The 23,063-nt window shown below is 47.9% G+C and overlaps 2 protein-coding genes across 3 annotated transcripts in view; one reads left to right on the top strand and one right to left on the bottom strand.

Annotated features, from left to right (window-relative positions):
• Positions 1 to 18,463, bottom strand: part of TIMP3 (TIMP metallopeptidase inhibitor 3) — a 55,938-nt gene extending 37,475 nt beyond the window's left edge. The window contains exon 1 of the mRNA XM_007449436.1: positions 18,015 to 18,463. Coding sequence (XP_007449498.1) covers positions 18,015 to 18,135 — 121 coding nt within the window. The 5' untranslated portion in view covers positions 18,136 to 18,463. The remainder of the gene's footprint in view (positions 1 to 18,014) is intronic.
• SYN3 (synapsin III) overlaps positions 1 to 23,063 on the top strand; it is a 406,875-nt gene that overhangs the window by 152,053 nt on the left and 231,759 nt on the right. The gene's annotated exons all lie outside the window — the stretch shown is intronic.

The following is a 23,063-nucleotide window of genomic DNA, read 5'->3' as shown; positions in this document are numbered from 1 at the left end:
ACACACACACACACACACACACACACACACACACACACACACACACACACACACACACACAGACATACACACACGCCCCATGGTAGAAAAAGAAGGGAATGCTGGGAACGACCCATGGTCGTGTCCAGAAGGAATGAGGATGGTCTTGGATACAGAGCTAGCCTCAGAGAGGGCCTGGCCAAGCAAGAGGTCTGACTCACTGCCGTTGCCAAACCAGGAGTGATACCTATATTGGCCTTCATGTGAATCAGAAAAAGGCACCCCCTCTAGATGTTGGCAGCCTAAGCCACACATCACACAGAAAAAGGTCCCAATGCTCTTGGGCTCCAGAAAAAAATGAAAAATGGGTTTCCAAGGAAGCCATGTGGTAGGATGGGTACCACAGAAAACCATCACATCATATTGTAAGAACTTCTGTGGGCCCGTGGGCAGAAGAGGAAGTCAGGCAATGAATGGGCTGCAAGGAATTTAATACACTGGCCACTTCAGAATCCCCCTTTTCTGTTTTCTGAACCTTTGAAAACAAAAGATGAGGTGTGAAAGGGGGCCCTTGAGTGTGCTTCCTGTAGGTATTCACCTGTCCAAGCTGGAATTATGGAGGAGGGAGGGCAGAGCCACAGCCAAAAAAGGGCCAAGCTGAGCCATGGCTTTGAGGGTAGTGGCCTCAGCACCTTGTCCGGTGCCTGGAACACAGACGCTCAATAAATCTTTGTTCAAGGAATGAATGTGTCCATGGCAGACATACTTGCAGGACCTTTACACAGTCGTGGAAGCCATGTACTCAGCTGGGCCGAGGCAGCCAGACTGGGAGGTGATGGTGACTGAGGCCCATGTCTGATGGTCTCAATGAATGACATGGCTGCCAGTCAAAGAAGAAGGAGATTGACACACAGCCTTTGCCTGTGCAGCCTCCCACACGGAACCAGGCGGGGCTTCAGAAGGAAGCCACAGGTCCTGCCGACATGGTGCCCACCCTCTGAGTATTCTGAGATGCCTTCTCTATAGGCCTCTCAGGCCCATGGCCCTGGGATCTGCAGGCAGCAGAGCGGCAGCTCCTTGCATGCATAAAACCCAGCACTGTCCCAAGGGAGACCAATCCTCCTCAAGCCAACACAGATTATTTCCTCTTTCACTACCTCACTCCCTAGTGGAAAAAACAAGGAAACAGAATTCTCCTGAGCAACCTGAAACCCTGTGACCCCCCTGGGCAAGTGCAGGACGAAGCTCCACCTTTGTGCCCTCTACTTTCCTCCAGCTCACCTATGCCAGAGGCCACCCTCCGAGGTTAATTATAACATGTCAGAGGAGAAGGGGGCAGGAAATAGGAAATTATGAAGGAGGAGGCAAGGAGGAGTGGCAGGGGCCAAGTGACCCCACTGGCTGGGAATCCACCGCCTGCCTGGCCTGTGGCATCAGAGCCCCAGGACAGGGAATTCCTCCCCAGCCCACATTCCTCCTGGCCCCAGGGCCCTATCTGCTGCTCTCTTGCCAGCCCTGTCCCCTTCCCTAGGCCCAGGTGGAAACTGAGTCATCCTCAGGCTTTTCCTCAGTCTGGCCACAGTCATGTGGGCTTTGTGACAGGAGCTAATGGCCCAGCCCTGGAGACGGGGTGAGCAAACACCCAGTCTTTTACCTCTGCGAGCCCCACCCTGCTCTTTCCTCTCCCATTTAAATACTTGGAAAGCTGGGGTCGGAGTGCTCAATGCTTAGGGCCCAAGACTTCTTCTCATTAACTTTATCAAGGGCGCCCAAAGGGGAGGTGACTCACCTAGAATCACACAGCCAGAGGGAAGAGAGTCAGGCCTGGGGCCCTATCATTTGGGGGCACTGGCCCATTTTTCTACACCCCATGCTGCCCCCCAGGACCTTGGCTAGTTAAAACTCTTTGGGTACCAGTGTGAACATACTGGATTCACTGTAAAGGCTGGAAGTGTCCGTCCTTGCTTTGCCCAGAGCCACAAACCATGAAATGGAATCCCTAGTTGACCACCTCAAATCCTGTGTGGACTGAGGCAAAATATCCAATCCATTCATTCACCAAAACATTCTAAGCAACCACTGAATGTACAGAGCCACTAACTTTCAGACAATTTCCCATTGTTAGGTTATTCTTTTTGTTGTTTTAACACACCATCACCAACTCAGTGATTCTCTAGACAAGTGTTCTGAATTGGGCGGGTGAAGGGATGATTATAGATGGTCTTCAGCAAGGTCTCTTCTGAACCTCTAGAAATGTGTATGTATAGCTTTAATCAGAATGTCAAAGAGGCTGCTGTCTGTAAAATGGTTAGATGCTCATCTAAGAGAAGTGTAGATCAGAGAGGTGAGAGCTCAGGCTAAGACCACCTGGGGACCAGGCATGGGGGGACACAGGTACGTCTCCCCTGCTGCTCATGACCTTCTCTCCACAGTACTTGTGCCCCAGACCTTCAAGTCATAAATATCTCACGTGGCCACGTTTTCCTTCCATCAAGCCCCTAATGGTATAAGCAAGATACTAGGGTTTACAAATCTGATGCATGCCCAGAACTGGGCCAACTAAGGTTATAAAACAAGTCAGGGGCAGAGGATGAACATTAAATCTGGCCAGTGTTTGGCCTTGAGGGTCACTCCTCCTTTCCTCCTTTCTCTTCCAGCCCCTGTAAGGTGCCCACTCACACTGATGCAGCCATTTCTGTTTGGCAAGCTTAGATGAGCAACTTCCCTATGCAACGTAGATGATATTTCTTACTCTCTCCTTCCCTACTCCGCAATCAGAGGGCAGGCAAGTGGGCGAAAGTGGTTTTCAGAATCCTCAGCTGGGCAGTGTCTCGCCAACGGGGTTCATAGGTGCTTCTTGGGAAAAATTGGTTCCTGGATTAGATATGTTTAGGAAACACTGGATTAAGCAGAGCTAAACAGGTTACCATGCAGCAGGACTTCTCAGAGCCTTTACCCTGCTTATGGTCATTGTGCATCTCCAAGGGAGAATACAGTAAACAGCTTTCCTAAATGTGTTGGCTGAAAGAACATTTCTTACGACGGTGTGTGGAGAATCACACCCTGGGAAACACTGCTTTAGGCTTTCCCACCGTCCAAGGAAATCTTCCCTGCCCCTATCCTCACAGCTCACCTGATAAATTACAAGAGGTGGTAGTGATGAATTTCTGCCAGGAAGGCAGACTCAATTCTTTGGAGCCAGACAATGAGGGAACCTTCAGTAAGGACCCAGGAGTTCCGTGTTAAAGGATAGATCCAGGTCTGATCGCAAATTTGGAGGTTCCCACCTTAAGGCTCCAAGGGACTGGAATCTGCAAAGTACTCTAGGGAACACCAAAATCTTGATAATAGGACAAAAGGAAGTAATGCCCATCTTTCCAGCCTGGTGGGATAGCAGGCAACAAGCCAGAAATAAGGGGAAAACCTGTCTTTCCCTGGCATTCTAACCACCTGCTGTTCTCCTGGCCAAAAAGACATTGGCCTCAAGACTACAAAAGTAGACAAGTAAAGGTAACAGAGGTCTCCAGACTGCAGGAAGACTCAAATAACCTCAGTCTAAATTTCTTTTTATACAGAGCACAGAGTCTTACTGGCTAAGGGCTCTCCCAATGACCCATTTTCAGTATTTGTTTATTCCTGTAGTTCACCGCATTTATTGAGCACCTACTAAGTGGGATGGCCTGTGGTCAGGAATACCCATCAATTTCCAGGCAGCAAAGTTATTCTTAGTTTCCTGATGTCTATTTAAAGAGTGTTAATCCTCTCAGCCTCCCCCCTGCAATTAGGCACATACCACTTTCCAACCTGGTACACTGACCTCGCCCAACTGGGAAGGCAGAAAGGACAAGTGTTCTTCCCACCCTCCTCCACTGGGCCAGGAATTCGGCCTTCGTGGGCTAGAGCAGCCTGGGATCAGCCAAGCCAGAGGAGATGTGCATGTTTTGCCTGGACCCTTCAATCAGTGCTGGAGTCCAGAGCCTTCCTGTTCTGGTCATTACGGGCAGCAGAGCGAGGCAGAAAGTGCTCGGAATCAATAGGGTTGTGATCCAGGCAGTACAGTGGGATGGTAAAGAAAGACCATGGGGGCTTCCCTGGTGGTGCAGTGGTTGAGAGTCCGCCTGCCAATGCAGGGGGCACAGGTTCTTGCCCCGGTCCGGGAAGATCCCACATGCCGCAGAGCGGCTAGGCCCGTGAGCCATGGCCGCTGAGCCTGCGCGTCCGGAGCCTGTGCTCCTCAGCGGGAGAGGCCACAACAGTGAGAGGCCCGCATACCAAAAAAAAAAAAAAAAAAGAACATGAACCAGGGAACAGACATCCCAACTCAAATACTAGCTGTGCCATTGTGTGGTTGGGTGACCTTGGGCATAAGTTGTGATTAAGAGCTCAGACTCTGGAGTCAGGCAGGCTGGGCTCAAATCTTGACCCCACCATACTAGCGGCATTTTAGGCAAGTTACGTAGCCTCTCTCAGCCTCAGTTTTCCCATCTGTAAAGTGGAATGATGGTGATCATAATAATTCCTAATATGAAAGTTTATATTAAATAGTAGAATTAATATAATATGTATATAAAGTTCTTAGAACAGCTGTTAATAAATATTAGCCACTTTAATATTTAATTCCTCTAAACCGAGATCGTTTCATCTGCAAAACAGAAATAACACTGCCTTCTCATTGGGTGGTTATGAGAGTTTAAGGAGATAATGCATGAAAAGGTCTTAGAATATAAAAATGATTTAATAAATGTTAGATATCATCAAATAGTACTGTTTTTCTATTTCCAGCTCTATCTCTTACGCCAACCTCCCCTACCTTTCTGGATCTCAGTTCCCCATTTGTCAAGTGAGAGCAGGAGTCAGATGGCTTCTACAGTATCACAACACAGGGACCTGTGGCCTGAAAGTCACTTGTAGCAAAGCTGAGTCAGTAGCCCCAGTGTACCTCCAGTTTCCCCACATCTCTGTGCACAGCTCATAAAAAAAGGCGAAGGAGAGGAAAAAGATGGCTGGCATTCACGTATCCTGTCTTGACTTGCACTGTCCTGTTAATGAGGTGGCCAATTAACCACAGGTGGATATTAAGCACTTGAAGTGTGACTAGTCCAATCTGAGATGTGCTATGAGTGTAAAATACATATTGGATTTCAAAAACTTAAAAAATTGAAACCCCATTAATAATGTTTTAAATTGACGACATGTTGGAAAGATAATATTTTGGAATATCGGATTAAGAATAGTATTAAAATTAACGTCATGGGTTTTTTTTTCAAAAGCGGCTACAAGAAAATTTAAAATTACATACATGGCCCACGTTTGAGGCACGCAGTATTATTTCTCCCAGAAGGTGCGGGTCGAGCCTTACCCTTTCCACATCACTGCTTGTGCGTTGCCCAGTGAGAAACTCTTCTCTCAGGAATACCAAAGGAATTTGAACTATTTGGAGTTAACTTTTTTAAACAAAATAAAACACAGATGTTAACTATCCAGGTGGGGCATTAAATTTTAAGAGCCCCTAGGAATCTCCTCTGGCTTAAAGGGGCCCTGAATAAATAAAATCCGTCAAGCTGCCAAAGCTCCCATGATGTAAGCACCCAAGGTTCAACATCTGCACTTTGGTTTCCCAGACGTCTCATCCCTTCTCTGTTTGGAAAAGGATGGGCAATAGCTTTGGTTGTATTTCCCAAGACAACCGCCACTGTTTAGCACACTATCTGCTATCTTAGCAGCTTAGAACAGCATTTTTTCATTGAGCTGGTCGTGCCCAGCATGTCAAAACTGGTTTTCCTTTTGTCTCTCTCTCTCTTTGACACACACACAAGCTAAGTGCACCATTGCCTGGAAAGGCTGGAAGGCTCTCTTCCTCGAATGCCCTCATTCATTCAAGACACTTTTTTTTTTTAATTTATTTTTTTGACTGCTTTGGGTCTTCATTGCTGTGCACGGGCGTTCTCTAGTTGCGGCGAGAGGGGGCTGCTCTTCGTTGCGGTGCGCGGGCTTCTCATTGTGGTGGCTTCTCTTGTTGCGGGGCGTGGGTCTAGGCACGCGGGCTTCAGTAGTTGTGGTGCACAGGCTCAGTAGTTGGTTCGTGGCGGGGCGTGGGTCTAGGCACGCGGGCTTCAGTAGTTGTGGTGCACAGGCTCAGTAGTTGTGGTTCGTGGGCTCTAGAGCGCAGGCTCAGTAGTTGTGGTGCACGGGCTTAGTTGCTCCATGGCATGTGGGATCTTCCCGGACCAGGGCTCGAACCCGTGTCCCCTGCATTGGCAGGTGGATTCTTAACCACTGAGCCACCAGGGAAGCCCATCATTCAAGATACTTTTATTGCATGCCTAGTATGCACTGGGCAATGGATGGAGAGTAGTGTGTGACTCCCTGTACTCCAGCTGGCTCACCATCTAGGGGGAGGCACCAAGTGGTAATAATATGATGGCTGATGTTTATCAAGCTCTCACTACATGCTGGGCAGTGGGCCAAGCCGGTGACTCCCATCATCTCAATGAACTCTCCCACCACCCTAGGAGCCTAAGAGTCCTATTATGGCATCCTCCATTTTACAGATAAGCAAAAGGAGGCTGAGAAGGATTGACTTGTCGAGGATCGTAAAGCAATCAATTAATGGAGCCAAGGTTTGAACCAGGCAGTCTAACTCTAGGACCTGTGCTCTTAACCACCGTAGAAAGCACAGAAAGTGTGATAACCAGTGCATGAGCAGTGTTCTCTGGGGACACAGAGAACAGGTACATCATTTTGCCTGAGAAAGCAGTTGGTCTTATTCACTCAGATCCTACAACCCAAAGGAAGTTCAAGAGATTATCTGGACTCAAGGTCACAAAGTTGGTGATCCATAGGGCTGCAGCTGGCCCAGGGACATGTTTTGTTTGGCTCATGCGTGTGTACGTGTGTGTGTTTCTTTTTAATTGTGCCAGCATTTAAAAATCAGATTCCACATTAAAATCTTGGATTTCTAGCTTGGCCTAAGAGACTGGAAATCTGGCAGCACTGGACTCACATTCTGATAGATTGGAGCTGGACAGCAGCTGTGCCCTTCTGAAGGGACATGAACTATTCAGTTCTCCATAGTCATCACCATTCTCCATCGCTCCCCCCAATTCCAAAGCCAAAGATAATTCACTAATTTCATCATATTTGCCCACTGTTTTGTTGTTTGTCTTATAATAAAGAAATAACTTTTAGTACCCATTCATTACTCCAAAGTGGGAAAACAAGAGAGTGGGGAAACACATATATGTTTTTTGGTAGACGTGAGTAATAATTCAATATGTTTAACATGCAAACATGCAGCTTCCAGTGACTGGCCTCTGTAGGCATTTGGGTTTATGACCTGACCTAGATGAGAGCTGAGGAAACCCAGGCCCAAAGAGAAGCAATCAGGAAGGAACTGGAATCCACACCCACACCCATTTGTTCAGAACTGCATCCCAGAGAACAACCTGGATGTTGTTAGGGTCTCTCACATCTCTCAGTCTTTCTGCTGGGTATTTCTATCAGGAAGCCACAGTCGCAAGATCTTTGGGGGTCCCTGTCCTATTGTTGGAGAAGGGAGTGCGCTGCAGTTGCTCAATAGGGCACATGTTTGATCTGGGTCTTCCAAACCCCCTCCTCATCCATTTAAACAAAGGTTCCATCAGATGACACACATCTTAATCACAGGTCTTTATAAGAGCCAGTCTGCCATGAGGGGAGTTTTCTCAGATAGGGATGTTTGAGCCAAGCTGTGAATCAAATTTTCTGGAGCAAGGGGCTGCTCCGGTAGACCATGGATCAGGAAGGCCTTGTTCCCATGAGCACTGAGTCTCAATCCCACCTCTTCTCTGTCAGCTTCAGTACTGGTGTTAATGGGGTTCAAAAGAATTTTTACCAAGCCCTCCAGTGATCAATGACAGACACTGAAGTGACCTTGATTTTTAATTCTAGCCATCAGTTAGGTCTGCAAGTGTGCTATCTGTTTGGCACATCAGCTCTGCTTCAACAGGAAGTCTGGTGGTCAAATATGTCATCTGATAAAGTACATCGGCTCATTAGCGGTTTTGCTCAGACAAAGCCCTCATCTGCTTTCATAACCACAGAGATCCTAGCTCTTGTCTTTACAGACCACATTTCTAAAGAACTTACCTCCTAAAAGGTGTTGATGGATTTAGGTGCTCAATTATTCAGATAGAGAGCCCCTTCCAAAGGAACTTAAAGCCAGAAATACTTGACACATAGTAGGCATTCAGGAAAATATCAGTTACCATAAATATAGGTGGAGAAAAAGTGCATACACGCCACATAGAGCCAGTCCTGCTATTTCACAGATGAGAACCTGAAATCCAGGGAGGTTGACATCACCAAGGTGATCCTAGAATCAGGAGGAGACCTAGAACTAGACCCCAGGTGTCCTGACTCCCAGCCAGTACTCACTCCTGGACACTGCACATCTCCCAACCCTGGGGCAGATGGGGAGGGGGCTATGGACTTGATATTCAAGTTCCATATCACCATTTCCCAGGCCCTCCCACTGACTACCCCAGCATCTTCCCCCTGTGACTACCAGAGGCAAACGTGCTGAAGCAGTCTGAAGAGGGATGGGAGGCACCTGACCCTGGAAAGGAGTGAAGGACTTGGCCTTGAAAGAAGTTGGTTCCAGTCCCAATTCCATGTATCAGCTGTGTGGCCGAGCTCCTGAACCACACTAGTTCTCACTGTCCACCCCTGTTAAATGGGAACGATGACCCCTCACTGTCCTGCTTTCCTCTGGGAATGTTGTGATAATCAAATAAGATCAAGTAGACTTAAGACTCTAAAATGTGGAGAGTCGTGAAAATATAGATAGAGCTGGAACTTCATTTTTCTGTCCTGTGGGAGGCAGTGGGACCAAGTGGAAAAGCATTAGACTTTTCAGAGCCCCATTTTCCTCACCCGTAATAAAGTGAGAATACCCCCTTTGCCACATAATATAACAACACTACTACTAAAAGCTAACATCTGTTGAGCTTTGGGTATGTGGCAGATTCTGTACTAAACATTTTCCCTGAATTTTTTCACTTAATCACCAACCCAGTGTGGTACATACTATTATTCCCCCTATTTTGCTGATGAGGAAACTAAGGCCAGAGAACTTAACCACACTAGGTGAGCAGCAGAGCTCACAAGAGGTACTGTGTTTCCAAATCTCAAAGGCTATGAGTCCATTCATGATGATCAGGTCTAAATCAAAAGGAGATCCATCCTAATTCATGAACTGCAAGCACCTTAGCCAAACACCATGAGCCTTCACGTCACGAAACCACATCCTCATGAAACCTGACCCAGGTTACAAGGCTCACCTTCCCCATGCTCTAACCTGGGGATTGCAAGAGCTCTGAGATTTCTGAATGAACAGTGCTTCTCTGCAGGCAACTGAGCTACCTGGTGCCCGGCGCCCTCATTCTGAGAGGGATCAAAGATGGCCTGGGGTGGGGGGATAAATAACTGCCAACTAATATTCAAAATCTCTGGTTCCGGAATGGAACCTGGTCTGCTCTGGATTTCCCCTCTCCCCGCCCTCCCCACCCTCTGTCATCCAAGGGCTCTATTTTTCCACCTGCTAAACTTTCCCTTGGGCTCTCTGAAGCCAACCTTTCTGCTTTCCTTCCCTTCCCCACCTCCACAAAAAGCAGGTGGCTGCAGGCCTGGGAATACTTAAGGTCTCTGCTCCCTGCACCATGGATGCCACCATTAGGTGACAGGCTTTATGTGAACATAAATCATAACTGGGTGTTGGGCAGCATGGACTGTCGTCACTTCTGTGGCAGCCGGACCACTCCAGCCTCGCAGATGGCTTCTAAAGGCATCAGGAAAAGTTGTCCTGGCCCCCTCCCCTCCTCTAGACACTAATTTTTTAGCAACCAAGTAAAAAGGCCTCTTAGTTCCACTGCGGCTGGGATACACACCTTGTGACCTGTCAAATGCTATTTAGTGAGTTCCTTTAGCTAGAGTCAGTACTCATCGGCTCCAGCCTGTCAGAGATTAACACAGGAAAACAGATAAATAGGAGGAGCCCATGTCACCCCCTCTGAATGGCTAGGCAACTCAACCAGGACACATCGGTTACCCACCACCTCCACCAGCCCTGTTCTCAGCGCTGTGGGCAACCTAGAAATGGGCAAGGGTGGGAGATGTGTGGATCTGCCCACAGGAGGAGAGGTGGCAAACTGGTGCGAAAGAAAAGAGCCATTCCCAGAGGGTGAAGAACAGCAGTCTACCAGGGGTCCGCGAGCTCTTTTCAGCACCGCAGTGAACCAGCCCAAATCATACACTGCCATCATCCAATAACCCATGCGAATGCTTCCCAGGCTTAGGCAAACACCAAGTTTCTTTGCTTTGGGCTGCAGCTAACTGTATTAGCTGATTATATCAGAATAATGACTGGCTATGGTCAGCAGTGACACATATAGTTTAACTGGTTTTTGTAGTGGAAAAATAATCAACACCCAAGACATGAAGTTGTGATTTTCCAAACATGAAATCCATTGAAGGAAAATTAATAAAAATAGTCTGTGGTGTTGAAAAGGCTGTGAACTGCTGATTAAGTGGAAAGAGTATTTGGTTAGGAATTTGACATAGGGTGCGAGGCTTGGTTTTGTTAGGGCTGTACTGTAATGAACCCGGGGGTGGTGGGGGAGGCAGGGGCTGCAGAGGTTGGCTATGGAAGAAAATCAAAGAGAAGCATATGGAGGAGAGCCCCAACAGCAGGGAATCAAAAAACCAATGTGGGGAAGTTACAAAAGGAGTAGCATCTTCTCAAATCCAAAGAGTCCTAGCCCTTAGTCTATACTGATTTGGACACAGATTTGGAGGCAGACTAAGCAAATGTAGCTTCTGGTTCATCTGTTTCTTAGTGGTGTGATATTGGGCGAGTGATCTCACCTCTCTGGCCTCACCAGGCAGCTGGGGTGGGCAGTCTCCACCTGGTGGGATTACTGATATGCCAAAAAGGAGATTTTTCTTTGGGAGGGTGGTGGCGTATTATGTCCAGAAGGTGGGGCTGGACTTATCAAGTAATGCAGAGAACATAGCAGATGCCTCCTCTCTTAGGAGGGTTAGATGCATCCCTCTGGGTAGTACACAGCCCTTAGGTCAACCCAAGAATTAAACCCCCTCTGGGAATTTCCCAAGCAGGTCTGAAGAATTGTGTTTTCCTAAAGGTGGTGCTTTTTGACATGTTTAAAATTTGGTCAAGGTGTGATTATTCTGCACCAGTGCCAGGAAGTGGGCAGGGAAAAGGGACCAAGTGAGATGCGGAGAATAAGAAGTTAACAAGGGGTATTCAAAATTGAGGGGAGGGCATGGGCCAAGACCCAGAGAGAGAGAATGGGAACAGCTGGAGCCAGAAGGGCCAGTGATGATGACAAAGGTAGGCAGGGGCCGGACTGGCCATTGTTGGAGCCATTTTATGACACTTTATCCCAAGAGTCCACTGAAAGGTTTTAATCACAACAGTGAAATTCTCTCTTAAACTAGCCCTTCTAGCTCCCATCAAGATGAGACTCCAGCATCTTTTCTTGGCCAGGACCCACCCTGCCCCCTCTCCACTGTCCATCTCCATCCTATGGCCATCCCACCACTCTCATCCAAGCGCCATCCAAATTGAATGACAAGGGGAGAAGGGGGACAAAGGGATGAGTCCCGTTGCTGCCACCATGAGCCTGGCCAGGCCTATTCAACTAGGGGACATCTTTGAGCCAGCAAATAAGACCCTGTGCACGGCACAGATGTCTTCAAAACACGAACCTGGGTTCATGTCAAATCCTGAAGTCAAGCAGCTTAGTGTAATGAAAGGCCCATTGCTTTGTATTAAAGCAAAATAAAACTAAAACCATCTGCAACTGAATTAATACAAAACTGCAACAAGTCAAAGGCCATGGCTTTCCTGGCACGTAAGTAAGCCCCCTTCTCCCTACAAAAATACTCCCATCAACTTGGTCTAAGTAGCCTTAATATTGCTCCCTGTCAAAGGGATAAAGGGACAAGCAAAAAGGGAAAAAAACTCAGAAAGTCAATACAATTCATAAATTGTTTTCCCATTTGAAAGAAGCATGAAAGTATCTCCAGCACAGGGCTGTAGTAGTTCCTCCATCTCTGCATGTTGCATATCTGAAAAGAACTGTGTTACACAGCCATTCTGGATGGCAAATTGTCAGGAACTGTTCACACATACTTTATGTCCAATAATTCGAAATTGTATATTTGCCATAGAGAAATATCCATGCATACGAACAAGAGGATTGTACGATGACTACTTGTTGTAGTGCTCTTTGTGAGGATGAAAAGCTGTTAGAAACCTAAATATCTATCAGTAGGGAAATGGCTAAATAAATATATACCTATACCTATAGGGCTATTATATTATTATAGTAATAAAATAGTATATAACAATATATAATATGATACATAATGTAATGTAATATATAGTATAGTATAGTATAGTATAGTATAGTATAGTATAGTTGATTATATTTTAGAGCCAGGCTGCAGGGGTTTAAATACAGGCTCTGCAGCAACCTTGAACAAGTTACCTATAGGGCTATTATATTATTATAGTAATAAAATAGTATATAACAATATATAATATGATACATAATGTAATGTAATATATAGTATAGTATAGTATAGTATAGTATAGTTGATTATATTTTAGAGCCAGGCTGCAGGGGTTTAAATACAGGCTCTGCAGCAACCTTGAACAAGTTACCTAATTTTTCTAAGCCTCAATTTCCTCATCTGTAAAATAGAGACAACAGTAGCATACCTGCCTCATATGACTTTTGAGAGAATTAAATGAGTTAATTAATGTTAATTATTTAGAATGGTGCCTGGCACGTAGTAATCACTCCATAATTAGTTTTTTAAATGTATAACCCTATGGAATTCTATACATTAAAAAAAATGTAGTAGATCTATACGCATATTAACTGAGAACAACCTAACACATTGTTCATTGAAAAACAGTAGAATGCTATATTGGTATTCCACTATTTGTAGTGTTCTACCACTCATGTTTCCAAGGGAGAAAACTACTATAAATTTTCTATGAGGGGCTTCCCTGGTGGCACAGTGGTTGAGAGTCTGCCTGCCGCTGCAGGGGACACGGGTTTGTGCCTCGGTCCAGGAGGATCCCACATGCCGCGGAGCGGCTGGGCCCGTGAGCCACGGCCGCTGAGCCTGCGCGTCCGGAGCCTGTGCTCCGCAACGGGAGAGGCCACAACAGTGAGAGGCCCGCCTACCGCAAAAAGAAAATTTCTATGAGTACCTATGTATGTAAATGCATAGGGAAGTGACTAGAATTAGAGGAAGTGATCAAAAAGGACTTCACTGTTATCTGATTTTAGATAGATAGATGATAGATAGATGATAGATAGATAGATAGATATGGATGGATGGATGATGGGTGGATGGATAGATGGCTGGATATCGATGTACACACAGATACATACACACATAGTCATAGAATGTATCCATACTATCCTTGTAATTTTTAAAATGTGGATAAAAATTAAAGGTCCAAGGACGTACAGATTATTATTCCCCTTTTATAAATGAAGAGACTAAAGCTTAAAGATGCCCAGTAACATGCTTAAGTGCATACAGCCAACAAGCCGCAGAGGAAGGATTTAAACCCAGCTCTGCCCATGCCACAGCCTTTCTACCACCGCACACTGCCTCTCCAGGCCACCCAGGAGTTGACTATGACAAAGGCTAGAAGAAAGGGCCTCCTTGTCCATACTGGCTGGAATGGTAAAAGCTAAATGCAATGGAGAATTGTGTTGTTGTTTTTGTTTTTAATTAATGAACCTTTTGGAATGTGCCATTCAGCAGTGGAGCTGAATGGTCCCTGCTGTTCCTGCAAAACAAACAAAAGTCCCTCCACCCAAGCCACTTCTGTGGCCACTTTTCTAGTCTTATCTATCCAGGGACTGTGAAAGGGACACAACTGTGGGAGGGGCACCTTCTCCAGCCAGCCCAGCACCCAGTCTCCTGACTCTCTCTGGTTTTCCTCCCATCATACTGGGAGTCTGCGTAGACTGGGCACCTCACCCTGGGAGGCCCCCATTCATCCCCACCCAGAAGGGTAAGAGTATTGAAGGCCAAGATCTCTTGTCCCCATTAGCTTTGCTTTTCCCTGGGCCTCAGTGAGACAAATCGAGTCTTTTTTTAACTTTGTCTTCGTGGGTTTGAGGGTCTCTTCCAGTTCTAATAGCCAAAGAACATTAGAAATTTTCCTTTAATTTTCTGTATTTATACCCTAATATGATGAGGATGATGGTAATTAGTTCTCAGTCCCATAAGATGATGTTTAATTGAAACCTCTGGCCATTTTGGCTGTCTTCATATTTCTAAGGAAAACTCCCCAAATAGATAAGTAAGCCATTCTTCAAATGTTAACTGTCCATTTCATCCTGGTCCTAGGAAGCGTCGTCTGCCTTAGAATATCAAGGGTAATTGAAAGTTGAAAAGTTTTGGAAGAATGGCGTAACTAAGAATGGCTTTAGCCTTACCATATAGTAACTGGGTGACCTTGAGCAAGCACAGTTTCTCTCAGACTCAGTGTTTTCCTTTGAAAAAAAACAGGTGTAATACCTACTCTTGAAGGTGCTGGGTGGATGAAAGACACGGGATCTGAGAAGTGCTTGAACCTAGTGGGAGTCTGCGAGATGTCCCTTCCCTCCTACAAACAGCAGCTCTCCTCTTTCCAGTGTTACTAAAATGTCGACAGCCTGGGTCCGCTCCCCAAGTGACTGGCTCCTCTCTGAAGTCCGATCCTTTTTATTTTCCTTAAGTCACAAAGCCCAGTGTAAAGTGTAATTGTGTGTTTGTGAGTGAGAGAGAATAGATCAGGCTTCTTTGAAAATGGCTTCTTTGCTAAAACCACAACCTCAGATCTGATACCAAAAGAATCTGCTGGCACTGGTCCCTGTCAAAACAATTCGGAGACATCCAGAGACCATCCTCCAGAGCTGGCAGTGGGCCCCCAAGCTGAGCCTCACTCTCGAATTCCCAACAGGCTCAGGCTCAGGGGGCAGGCCCCCAGCACTCTATCGCACAGCCCCATGCTTCTGTGCAAAGGAGAGCTTGGCGTTCTGAAGCAAAATTCTCTCTCTCTACTGCTCCCGCCCCCTGCAGAAACCACACAGACACACACACACACACACACACGCAAGCACGCACACACGCAGGCATGGGCACACATACCCCAATTTTCAGAAGGCTCGTGGCACTGCCCACCCCCTCCTTAGCTGGACAGAGCTGTGGAGCAGGAAAGCAGGCCAAGGCTGCCTTCTTCCTTCCTAGTCACCCCCCCGTTCCCTCCTCCAGAGTCAAGGTTTTGTCAAGAGTTTCAGGGGCAACGACTGGTGGGGAGGGGGCTGCAGACATCGTAGCTGCTGCCAAGTCCTTTTCTTTCTGCCACAGTATGTTTTATAAGCCGGCATGTAGTTTATTCTTCTAAACACTTCACTAGGGTGCAGGGCCTGGAGTTGCCATAGCAACACCTTTTAACTCCTCCTCATCCAGAAGGCAATGCCAATCCCCAGGGCTTTGGGGGAGAAAGGCAAAAAGAGACACCTGTGGATGAGGAGAAAGGAGAGGGAAGGCCATAGGGGATTCCTTAGAGAGGGCCTTCATCCAGCAACATGGCACTTGGCCACGAAGAGAAAAGAGCCAGGAAGGTCCTGGAAGAGGAAGCTGGTGGGCTGGCATAAGCGTTTTTCATGGACTACAGTATTGATTGGTGGGGTTGTAGGGGTCGAGGGGAATGGAAACGTCTACACATTTCCTTCAGGGAGAGAACAGACAGGCATCAACCCAGACAGACTGGAAACCAGAAGGGCTGTGAGCTAGGAATACTGGGAGCCACCTACTGGACGCCAGCAGGGTGCTGTAAGGCAGCAGAGGTCAACAAGCCGGCAGCCCACATCCACACCTCCCATTTTTAAAAGCATTATCTCATCCCTGCCACTAGTGCAGTGCACCAAACTGAGGCAGAACAGTTTTGGATCGGTGCCAGCAGTGTCGAAGTTTTTTTGTTTCTTTTTTATTTTTGCTACCATAATGTTCTTGTCTTTGGGTACTTCCTGGTAACTTTGCTTTTCTCTGGGCAGTCTACTGAGGAGGGGGATGTGGGAGGATTTCTTAAATAAATCCAGAGAAATTACAAGAAACTTTCTGTATTAGCCCAGACACACAGCAGGAAACCTAAGCAGTGAACAGTCAGGCAGTGGCCCCCCTGGAAGCGGTCGCCTTGCTCCTGTTTCCACTGTTCCCTTGTGAACTTCCAGGGTGGAAACCCAAAAGCCAAGAGCATGAGGGAGGCATGAGGTCTCCCTCTCCCCACACACCAAAATCCAAGGGAACACACCCAAGCCATTGTCAAGCAGGGGACGACGCCCTGACTCCAGCTGGCTCTGGGCCCCGAATATGTGCTCTTCCCTGAGCAAGACCACAGCCCACTGCCACCACCAGCAGCTCCCAGCGTTACTCAGGCGGGAGTGACACCCAGCCTCACGGGGTGAGGGCTGTCAGAGGAGGAGAAAGAAAGCTTCCAGGCCTCAGGCAGCCCCAGAGAATCCTTCCAGGCAATCCACGAACCCAGGGGCCAGTCAGGTTCCCCAGGGAGAGGGAGAGGTGCACAACACAGGCCCCAGGAAACCGCTAACACGAGTGACCCCAGGCCACACAAACGCCCGTGCCTGCCGACTGGACCAACCTGCTCAGCACAGCTACCTCCCTTGCTTCTCCTAGGCCCGCCAGGCCCGCCAGCGGCGCCTCTCCCCGCCGGGCCCCTGCCTCCCCGCTCTCCTCCCCTGCAGCACATTCGTGGAAGCCTCACCAGGACCCAGTGGAAAATTTTTCCCCTTTATGACTGTCCTTAAAACACACACGCTCCATTCTTCACCTCTGAATCTGCACAGGCAGAGGGTGGCTAGACTGTGCCCTACCGCACCCCCCCAGCCCGTGTACACACACACACACACACACACACACACACACACACAGAGCAAGGGCCACTGGACTTGCATGCCTTATGAGCTGGAAAGGAGAGGAGAGATGTTTTCCAGCTGCTACTCCACCTCTAGCCAACCATGCACAAGTGTCCCGAACACTCCCGAACAAGTCCTCCCAAGGGCACACTCTCAAGGCCGTTGATATGGTTCTACTTCTTACTGAGTCTCTAATAAAGACACTAAGTCCGATTTGGAATAGTCACCATGATGTGACCCTTGGCATCTTTTTTCTTTTGGTGACAAATCTGTTTTCCACTGCTCAGCCTCCCCCTCCCCACACACATTCAAGGAAAAGAAATAGCCTTCCTGTGAATTCTCACAGCTATGTGATAAGTGATCCCTCACACACGCCACGTCCTGCTTGCTATCAACACTCTCAAATACAGTTCCTCCAGGGAGGGTCAACCCCACCGCTTTCTTCTCATTTTTCCCCTTAAATCCACCCAAACTTGGCAGTCCAAGAAGCTCAGCTAGCACTTGCCTAGGGAGTGTGAGGCGGGGTTAGGTCTCAGTGAAAAGAATGAACTTGGTGGGGAGATGGTGAAAACTCAGAAAACTTCAAGTTTCTCTCTCCTGCAACTTTCCCTGCACATGGCTGGCAACTTTCTTTCTTTCTTTTTTTTTAACTATTCATCATCCCAGCACTTTAGTTGGCATTCTAAGTTTCAGAAACACTCTCCCCACCTTTCTCCCTCAGCCCGTCCTCCTGTGATAGTGAAAAGGGAAATTTTCCAGATGTCAAGAGGACCGGTAAGGACCTCACGCCCTAAAAGAGCATGGCTGCAAGGGGTTCACGCAGCCTCTGTGGGTTTCTCTGCAGGGCATCTCCCCGCTAGGTCATGCCGGAACCCCTGCCCCTGAGTATCCCCACCTCATCCCAAGCCCAGGCAGAGAAAAGGAGCGGGGCTCGCCATGCCACCCGGAGCAGCGCCCAAGTCCGGGCTGCAGCGCGCGAGCTGGCACCGCGGGGGCTCTGGCGGGGACACCGGGAGCGCTTACCGATGTCAGAGTTGCAGAAGGCGTCCTGGGGGTGGCTGGGCGAGCATGTGCACGCCTCGGCGCCCCAGTCCCCCAGACTCCAGCTGCCCAGGAGCACGACGAGCCCGAGCCAGGGAGTCATTGCCGCTACCGCTGCCGCTGCTGGCCTCTCCAAAGTTGCCTTGCGCGCCGCCGGCGGGGTCGCCGCAGCCTGAGCTCGCCCGCCCTCCCTTGCGGGGCAACTTTGGCTTCGGGCGCGCCGCCCTCCGAGTGCCCAGCGGGACGGGATGGGGTGCGGCGAGGCTGCCTCGGCGCTGGCGCACGACTGGGCGGGTGGACAGTCTCTCCGGGCGAAGCAGCGGGAGCTGGAGCAGGAGCCGGAGGAGCAGGAGGAGGAGAAGCTGTCCGAGCGTCCGCCCGCTGCCTGCTCTACGCGGTAGCCCGGCGGCCAAGTGATATAGCGCGGGTCCCCCGGGCACCCCCTCTCGGGCGCGCGAGGCCCGCCGTCTCGGACCAATGGCAGAGCCGCATTACCTCATCGGCCCTCCAAAAAAGGGGCGGGGCCGGGGGCGCGGGGCGACGGGGCGGGGCCGCCCGTACCGTTCCGATCCTTATAGGGAATAATGCAGCTGTGGGCACGCGAGTGGGTGGGCTGGACGCGCCTCCGAGACGCACTGGCAGAGGGGCCCTCCGAGCGGCGCCCCCGTGCCCTTCCCGCCTGCACCCTAGCCACACGCCCACCCCACCCTCTGGACGCCTCTGACCCAAACCGGAATCAACTACCACCAACCCCTTGGCAGGTCAGAGGTGGCCCTGTCCCGGAGGCCTTGACTGCGCCTGGTGGAAAGGATGGCAAAGGCTAACTCTCTACCTTCTCTGGAGAGAGCAGGGTCAGAAGGGAAAGAAGCAGGTTGATGACCATCCCTCATACACTCCCACCCCTTATTTCCGCCCCTGACTTTCCTGTCCATGAGGAAGCCATCTGCCTTTTGGAGCTGGCTGTAATAAAAAGTTGTTTCCTGGGCTCAGGCAGAGTAAATTGTGAAGTCATTCAACAAACACTGTTCTGGATGCTGGGATGAGCAAAACAAACTCTTTGCTCCCTTGGAACTTGAAGGCAATACATCAGTAAATACATGAGTCCATAGGGTGATTTTCTAAGGTAATAGTGCCATGAAGAAAACAAAACAGAGTAATGGGTTAGAAATGACTGGGGAGGGTGCTGCTGTCTATGGGATAGTAAGGAAAAGTCTGTCTGAGGAGGTGACATCCTGGCTGAGATGAGAACAAGAAGCCTCAGCCATGGGGCAGTCTGGAAGGAGAGAACAGCAAGTGCGAAGTCCCTGAGCCTATTTGAAAAACAATAAGTAGAAAGGGCGGAAGGAAATGGTAACTCCACTTAGGGCACTCAGGTCTCCATCCTTCAGCAAGGAACTTGAGGGTGAACTGATCCAAAACTGGGATAAAACCAGATCCTGGAGAACTATCCAGGATCTGAGACTATGAGCTATAATGGATAACTGCTCATAACTAATACTGTGACTATTTTTATTATTCAGTAACATCTTGATTCTGCCTTATAGTTTCCATAGCTCACCTCATTACATCTCACAGTAATCCTTTTAGATAGGAAAAACACCAAGTATTATTCACACTTTCCAGATGAGGAAACTGGCACAGAAAAGTGACATTACTTGGCAACCAGCCAGGAACTCAATTCACTCACTCCCACCTTAAGAGAGGCTTTTATTTTCTTGGACTTTAGCAGCAGTTTGCTTTAACTGTGCAAATGCCCTTTTGCAGCTGGAGCCTTCTATCGTTCTATTCTTGGGTCGCTCTCACTTTCTCTCCCAGCTCGTCCCATTTCGAAAGAGACTTAAATGATTTGGCGGTAGAAATGCTAGAAGTTTGGAACAAAATAAGGCCTAGGAAGTACTGCTCAGAAATGCAAGTTCAACCTCTTTCTCAGAAACTCCTCTGTTTACACCTCAGAGAAGTGACATTGGAATGGGAGAATCAGAAAACTTCACTGGAAATGGTATTTCCAAGAACATTTTTTAAGCTCCTTTTTTCCTTTTAAAAATTTTAGCTATAAGGAAGGGAATCTAGTTTCCACATTTTTCTGTCTTGTCCCCTTCCCAACTTTTAAGACCCTTCCCACCTTAACTCTAACTGTAGCTCGGCCTAGAGAGAGCTTTCCTTCTCTCGGTGTTTCCTTTGAACTTTGCTCCTTGTTTCATGGGATATAGATGTACTATTTCCCCAACCACACTAGAAAGACTTGGGGGCCTGAGATATTTGGCCACACTGCTTTTTAGCCCTCGGAGTGCAAAATTGGGTCCCTGGAGACATGGATATGGGTGTGGCCAGCAACCCATTGAGTCTTGAGCAGTGGATGCTCTGTATGCCACTCCAAGGATCCAGGTTGAATGAGGGCATACTTGGTCGGATTTTAGAGTTTCGTTTATCCCTGCACGGTGCCAGTCATGTGGAAGGTTTTATAAGCCTTTCCAGATCAAATCCACTTTGGATAAGCATCTTACGTGTAGAGGTCCTCTCTTCTCTCTTTTCTTCTCACTTTAATGTTTTGTCCAAATTACCAGTAGTTTCTCCAAGGGAAGGCTTGCCGAGAATATGAGTATCAGAAATAACTTTTGCTGAACTTCAAGCAGCAGGTTCTGTGTAGAAAACATCTGAAGCTTTTGATTATGGCAGCTCCTTAATTATGTAAGTGTGAGAGCAAACAGATTGTTTTCCAAGCTGAAAGGTAATAAAATTGCCTTTTGGTTTATTTCCCCTCTCTCCCTATCCTAAGCTGGGCCAGTGTCTTTGGAGTTCAGCTTCCCTTTCAGTTGGGAAGTTCTCCCTAATGTCTAACCTAAGGGGACTCCCTTTGCCCATCCATGTGAGGTCAACTCAGTCCTCACGTTGAGGAAAAGAGAAAGCAAGCTTCATGAATCCTTGTAGAGGGTAGCCTTACTGCTGGGGTCAGGCCCTCCAGCAAGCAGACCTCACAGCCATCAATCTGGATGTCATGGTGTCCATGGACCTATAATATGTAAGAATTGCTTTTTCAAGGCCACTTCAGTTGCTAGATGAAGTGGGCCTGGGGCTAATGGTAAGAATGAAGATATCGGCTCCCCACTTTCTCTTGACAGCTAAGGACAATGATAGATTTATAAACCCCAGAAGAACTGAAGAAATTTCTAAATCTGTCTTGTCCACCCCCCTTCCTTTCGAGTTCCAGGATGCTAGAATCTATGGAAGTCTCTTTAGACATTTAGAGGTCCTGAAAAATGACCTCAGAGACTGCCCATCCTCATTTTATAGTTGGGGAAAATAAGGTTCAGCCAGGTGAAGGGATTTGCCCAAAGTCTCACGGTTAGCTCGTGGCAGAGCCAAGATTTTGCTGCGGCTGCCTGATTCCTTACCTGGGCTCTCTCCCACCCACTCATGGGCCTCAGTCCCCCCCAGCTGCAGCATGTGACCTAATGTTTATACTCTTCTGCAGCCACTCGCAGTCCTGAATCTGCATTTCAGATCTATAGAAGAGTTTCGGAGTCCCTTTGCACAGTGCCCAAGAAGTAGAAAATTCTGCCATCACTGACTAAATCGTTCTCTGTTATGATAATAATCACCTCTGAGCCAATCATAATGAATACAGCTCTGTACTCCTCAGAGGTTTATCTCTTTTGTGTTTATTTTTCCCTTTCTAAATTATCTAATACCCTGTGAAAACATTTCAAACATATTGCTGCAAAGAGACACATGAAAATTTTCTTTCTGGGGGACAAAAAGAGACTGGGGTGAAAAAAAAAAAAAAAAAGCAAAAGACCTGAGATTTGTTCCAAAGGTTGCTGCAGAGCAGTTGTGTGTGTGGGCAAGTCACCTCACCTGTCTGGACTCAGTTTTCCTGTTTGTTGGATGAAAGATGTAACTCAGTGATCTCCAAGATACCCGCTGGCTGGAAAGTCTCAGAATCCATAGAAAAGTCTCAAGCGCAAGGTGAATGTCTCTGAAGGGAAGATAGATCTTGCCATTTAAACAGGTTTGAGACAAATCAAACCTGACCAAGACTGAAGCATGTCCATCAGTCAATCAACAATGAGTTTCTATTCTGCTTTCTGCTCTCTCCTCCAAGACTCAGGCTGAAAACAAAGATTGATGGCAAAGGCATAGAAGAGATTGAGGGTCTTGTTCCTGTTAGAGCCCCAGTGTAATTACTTGTTTATCTGTCTTTTTGCCTCTTGGGTCATAAGCACTAAAAGGTCAGGAAATATGCCTTTTGTTATCTCCATACCTTATTTCCAAAATTCATTGAACTTCTCTACTGCCTTAAGATCACAGCTTAAATGTCACCTCCTCCAGAAAGCCTTCTGTGATTCCCATCCCCAGTCTTTGTCAACCCCCTTCCATGTTATCCTGTGCTTCTCTCTTTCACACCACTTGTCTGACTGTAAAGTGATTGTTTACCTTCCTGGATTGTAAGCCCTTTGAAGACAGTGTTGGTAATAAAGATCGAGCGTTGGTAACAAAGAAGTCAATAAGTATGGGTTGAATGAATGGAATTGATTTGGCCCCACTGGCCCCTTTCCAGTATTCAGATAGGCAGGTGGTAGCTCCTTGGAGAGCTCACAGAGCCCTATCCCTCTGGCCAGTGCTAGGGGGCACTGTAAGCCAGAGAACACCCATTCCTGCATCCTCAGCCAGTCTCACTGAGAAGGTGGGAGAGGCACAATTCCATGCTAGTCAGTGGGGTGTGGGTGCCTTTGAGTGGGTGAAGCTAACCCCTCCCATCTGCAGTGGCCACAAAGCTCTCAGTCAGCATCCCGTCTGGGTCCTCAGCTGCCCAGCTTCTCCACCCCGAGGCTGGCCACATGTCAACCCAAGGGGAGCCGTGCTCTCAGGAAGCTACATACTTGTGAATCATGGGTTTGTGGGGATTGGGGAGATCTGGGAACACAACAGAGGATGCCACGGTCCTACCCTTCCAGGGCAGAGCTGGCCTCTGGAAATTAAACCTGGTGAAGGTACTGACAAGATGTGAGACATTTCTGCTGCTCTGTAGGG

This window comes from Lipotes vexillifer, unplaced genomic scaffold (genome assembly GCF_000442215.2).
Source record: "Lipotes vexillifer unplaced genomic scaffold, Lipotes_vexillifer_v1.1 scaffold374, whole genome shotgun sequence".
NCBI classification, from domain to species: Eukaryota; Metazoa; Chordata; class Mammalia; order Artiodactyla; family Lipotidae; genus Lipotes; species Lipotes vexillifer.
This window is presented reverse-complemented; position numbering and strand designations above follow the sequence as displayed.